The sequence below is a fragment of the Trachymyrmex septentrionalis genome, unplaced genomic scaffold, assembly GCF_001594115.1.
Source record: "Trachymyrmex septentrionalis isolate Tsep2-gDNA-1 unplaced genomic scaffold, Tsep1.0 scaffold196, whole genome shotgun sequence".
NCBI classification, from domain to species: domain Eukaryota; kingdom Metazoa; phylum Arthropoda; class Insecta; order Hymenoptera; family Formicidae; genus Trachymyrmex; species Trachymyrmex septentrionalis.
The window spans coordinates 1,227,879-1,233,726 of NW_017305135.1; the positions used below are offsets into that span (position 1 = coordinate 1,227,879).

A 5,848-nucleotide genomic window follows, 5' to 3' on the forward strand; every position below is an offset into this window, starting at 1 on the left:
CCAGAACATTCTTAAATTTTTAAATCAGTAAAATATTATGAGTCAATCAGATTCAGATTAATTGAATTTTATTGATTTCAATTCTAATAAAAAATATAAACTGTCAATAATGTTTTTTCTGAATAAAATTATTATTTTTGACTGTCAAATTGCTTTTTTTTTTACTGAGTATTAAAAATACATTAAAATATTTTAAAATTCTATTTAAAAGTCCATAAAAATAGGAATGTTCGATTTAGAACCATTGGAAAAAAGCGTTTTTACATTTTCTGTTATAATTCAATACAGGTGGGAGATCAAAAAATTGTCTCAAGCAAAAATGGGAGGAATTAAATCTTTCCAACATTCGATTTTACGATCGGACTTTATTTACGCCTCATAGAAAGCAAAAACTGCAAATAGATCCGATTTACTTACCCCACTCTCCTATACTAAATTTTCATATATTATATATTTTACATGTGTCAGGAGGTACTGCCAATTTTCAAGACAAGATAATTATTATACTCTTTAATACTCTTTTATAGAGGGATTACCTTAAATAATCTAGCTGAATAATTCGAAAATATCTAGACAGCAACGTGTCTATCTTGTTGCTGGCATGTTGCTTGCTAGGTATGCATTGCTAAGTATAGGTCTGTTTTCTGTGGCTGAACTATTATATATATAGTGTATACTTTTGGAATTTAAAGTGAGATAGATATACGTTCAAAGCGAGAAAGAGAGTTCTATTGTAGAACAGCCTAGTGCAGAAAACAGATTATGTATTGCTACCAGAATTGCAGCAACTGAGTCCTCATTTGTTGGCAACTTGATGTCGTCACGATATGATAATATTGAGTAGCAACTTGCCAGCAATTTACCGACAACTTTAAAATCGTCATCAACAAAATTCGTGCTGTTGTCATCATGTAGCCATAATAATATGCAGCATCGTACAATGCTGTCATATTGTCGACAACGCGAGATAACATTGATGCAGCTATCTTGCTATCAAACTGCTGGCAATATATATATATGTATATACATACATTGTTGTTTGCATGTTGCTACAATGTCGATATATTTGAAATCGTGATGTATATTGAAAACAAATCTACGGCAAGTTGCCAGCATCATAAACAATCACAGATTTGTGCGATTTTGTTGAGACACGCTTTGCTATCTGGAAAGCCCTACAGGCTTATTTAGGCAGAAGTTGTATGTGTGGAACGATAAAAATCACTTTTTAAAATTTATTTTCCAAAATGTATTGCGAAGTGAAAAATTATGCAATTTGCGATATGCAATTACATGTCTTGTTAAAAAACAATTATGTTTTTCGTTTATACATTAATTGATTCATCTCATTTTGTACAGAAAAATATTAAAGTATGATTATAAAAATAATTAATAATTTGTGAGATATATATATATATATTTAATATTTTATTTTCAAAATATGCCAAAATAAAGCGTAAAATATACTGATTTTTTTATAATTGTAATATGCAAAAATAATTAAGAGAATCATATTATGTAAAAAAGCCATAATTTTATTTAAAAAATGATCTTCGCGTAACTTTAAAAAAACCGATTTTGCTTTTTTTTGAACAATTGATTTGCAATTATTTGTCTCTCTCCAGACTATACAACTTTTGTCTGAAACATTTTTATATACCTGTCAGGATAAGTCTTCGAAATATTCGACTGAACTCTAAAATGGAACACTTCGTATATGTACAAAAACAATAAGTAGAAGTTATTCAAGACTATTTCAAGGATGAAAATATTTGGCGAGCTGTTCACAAAACTAGAAAATGTATAAATTCACATAGACATATTAAAAGGCGAATGTATATCAGTTGTACACATCCTATTGGATATCAGCTAATCAACGCTAGAAAAAAAATTCCTTAGATGAAAGCTAATGATTAGCAGTGGGCAATTGTAACAGTATGCAAGTATACCGCCCCCTTAAAAGTTAGTAGCGAATTTGATTGAGCGCACTAGTGCACATTACATAATTTATACAAGTAAAGATGTATTTAATACATATAGAAACGGATTAAACAGCACATTCTCAATACATTTTATTTACTTTTTTTGTGCTATTAGATAAAATATGTATTTTAAAATATTTACATGTTACTTTTACACTCAGGTTAAATCAGCGTACGGTTTTAGTATGCCCCAGTGCGCACTAGTGCATCCAATCGAATTTGCTGTAACATTCAGCTCTGATTGAATAGGCTTATTTTTATTTACAAAGGGTCTATTCGGTTCAATTTTTTTTGAAATATGCTGTTAAACACAAAGATATAAGAGATATGTACTTTTTTTTATAACGGCCTTAGATTCAAAAGGTAAAACAACTCCTTAAAACTAAAGTTTATATTTGATTCCTATCAGTTATCAGCAAAACTGAAATTTACAAAAAAATGTTTTAGAAAAACTTTTATGATTTTTTTTAAATAGTTATAAGCGTGTTTAGATTTTTCAAAAATATATTTTAAAAATACCTCATCAAATTAATTTTGAGGAATTGTTTCATCCTTTAAATCCAAGATTGGACTGATATAAAAAAAGTACATACCTCTTAGACTTTTGTATTTTAACAACATATTTCAAGGAGAATCGAATTTCTGTAGACCTATTTTGTAACTTTTTGATGACAATTCGATATCGTTATATTGTCGTTACACAGCTTTTTCAATATATAATATATCTGCGCAACGACATCCAGCTAGTAAAATTGTCATTAAAAAATTATAGAATAGGTCTACTGGACAGTTATGATAGGAGCAAGGGTCAAAGCTTATATTTTATATTATGCTATTATCAGTAAAACGATGAAATATTTCGGTTTGAATTGGTTCCAAACAATTGTGACAGATTCCTTATTAATAATACGTAATATATAAAAATTATGTTTTTCTTTACTTTTTATTTTTTATATTTATTTTGAAATAATAAAGTAATTTTTTAGTAACATTTTGATACATTTTGTACGATATATAATTAAATCTTAGTAAAAAGATACTAAATTTTCCGACACAATGTAATACAAAATAATTCAGGGTGTGTATATGTTGAATTTACTCAATATTTTTTAATTAATGAATATATTAGAAAAAGACGTACTATGAATTGTGCATGGATTCAATTTATACAGTCTTTTTTTGTATAAGATTTATGTATATGGCAAAATGATATATTTAATCACCGGCCTATTTAAATAGTATATATCTATAATAATTAGACATACAAATAACTATAAGTATGATCTTTTTATAAGTAACAACGACTGATATCAATTTCTGATTTTAATATTCAGTACGAAAAATAAGCAAGTATTACTTTGGTTTATCATTTAAGTAGACATTTTTTGTCTAACTAGATATTCATCTAAGAAAATCATCTATTCTATAGTAACAATACCATTAAAGTACAATTTTCGACGATTGCTCCAATTGTAAGACTTATGTATTGCAACTTATCTGTATATCAAGATATTTTATCTGTCATATTTTGAGATATGTAATCTATGATTATTTTTTCCTGCAAGATTTTGCTATAAATTTATTTATAGAAATGTATAACATCTTTTGAAATATACAATTTTTCTTACAAACTTTATTATATTTATTCAATATAATTTATCATGATTCTAAAAATTTTTCCGTATTCGAATTGCCACCCATGTACTTCTGAGTGGCATTTGGATGGGAATTTGAACATAGCCATTAAGAATTCTTTATTGATGCCACAAATTACGTTCACATACTAAACAAATTGTCAAGCAACTGTCCTTAATCTATCTTGTAAAATATTGCTGCAAAAAATTGATGATTTTCCATGAGACTTATTTGTAAAATAGAGTAGAATATAGCTGAGATGATTTTAAAAGCGGTTTTTAGATATAAAATTCAGTTTTTAGATATAATTTTGGTGGTTTAACGGCTCTTATATATCATTTGGGCTGCTTTCTTATCAAACGATCTCTGAGATTAAAGTGCACCTTTTCTTTCTAACATTTAAGATATTTATACAAGATCCTGTCCATTTTGTGTAAGTCCTACTTGGTAATAAGTTTGTTCCAGACTTTAATACCTCTGGAAAATATATTAAAAATCCACAAAATAATTGTTTTTTTTATTTAATAATTTTAGTATTTTTACAATTTGTGAAACTTTTAGGGGAAAGAACTTATCTAAAATACTATAATGGATAACTATTCAGTTTAACCCCCGCATCTCTAAAATCAATGAAATTAGGCTTATTCAAAATTTTTTCATTTCATGCAAAAACACGTTTGATAAGCCTAATTTCATTAGTTTTTGAGGTGCGGGGTTTAAACTGAATAATTACTCTATAACGTTAGTCTCTTGGAGATGCTAAATAATAGCCCGTTCTTTTTGGCTGAACTTTTGCACCAGTTCATCTTTCTTCCTCTTCTTTCCTGCTGAGAGAAAATAATTTGTGCTTTCTTGCGTTCTCTACCAAGATCTATGTATCCTATTACCATTATCCTTTTCACGAAGATATAGGATAAAAATATTAAAATAGATAATCACGGAAATGATTTAGGATCCTAAATAATATTTAAATATAAAAATAAATTATAATAAATAAATAGTAATAAATAAATTATAAATACCATATAGATATATAATAAGGTTACGATATTTAAAACATTGAAATATAGTTAATGCTCCTTGCAACTCGTACTCTGCATACTACTGAAAAAATTTCTTTCACATCTACTGTATTTACTTATTTAAAACTACCGAAAATTTAAGTTACTTCTTTATGTCAAATGCGATTGTAAGCTTCAAAGTCGCATTATCGTTAATCGTGCATGGATTGGGCATTAATGTAGAAAGGTGGTCACTTCTCAATATGTGAAAATTCCGAGAAACAGAATCGATTACCGTGGGTGTACGTATATACACATACATATGTATATACATATGTACTAGTATGTACGTAGTCATCTATTATCGCGGCATCCATAACAAGAGTGTCGTAACCTCACATACGATTCTTTCTCTACATCACAGTCAACATAATTTGGCTCTAAAACTCCGGATATCTCATTATGTCGTTGGACGAAGTAAGGACGATGAGCAAACTTTATTTTGATAAAATTATTTAATAATTTGAATAATTACTCGTGAAAACGGAACGTGTCATACTGTATCCACCTTCCCTTCTTCAGAGACTTAATTTAGAACAAAGTTAGTTACTTTGGTTGGTGAGATAAGTGTTTTAATTATTTTTTTAACACATTGGCAGCACACAAAACATACTATATATGTGTATATGTGTGTGCGCGTGCATGTATTCAAATATTTGTATGTGTGTGTGTGTGTGTGTGTGTGGGTGTGGATGTGCGCGCGTGTGTGTGTGCTGTGTGCGTGGCGCGTGATCGATTCATAGAATAATACGAAAAAGATCAAAAGTGGGCTTAGGAAAACACACGGAAAATTGAGATGATGTAATTTGAGGCATTTAAGTGCCATTGTAGCAAAAGTTGGAAGTATATACTATACAATTACAAAATACACATGTATGCACGTTTTATTTTTAACGGAGAAATTGTAATTTATACAAAATTTATATAAAATTTTATTTTATTCAATTAAAAAATAAATGCATCGATATCATTATTTATTGAAAAATACATACATGCATACATAGTTATAAATTATCATTATATTATCGTTTTTTTTTAACTTGTTCGCTTCCTTCTCAGAATACATTCTATACATGAAAATACACAAATTACAAGATTTACAAAATTACAGGAAAATGGGAAGAAAAATATGTAATTATTTAGAATATATACAGGTCCCCTCCCCCCCCC

The 5,848-nt window shown here is 28.3% G+C and overlaps 1 protein-coding gene across 1 annotated transcript in view; it reads left to right on the top strand.

Moving 5' to 3' along the window:
• The first annotated feature begins 4,969 nt into the window (after positions 1-4,969).
• Positions 4,970-5,848, top strand: part of LOC108747193 (putative acyl-CoA-binding protein) — a 3,866-nt gene continuing 2,987 nt past the window's right edge. The window contains exon 1 of the mRNA XM_018484518.1: positions 4,970-5,095. Coding sequence (XP_018340020.1) covers positions 5,081-5,095 — 15 coding nt within the window. The 5' untranslated portion in view covers positions 4,970-5,080. The remainder of the gene's footprint in view (positions 5,096-5,848) is intronic.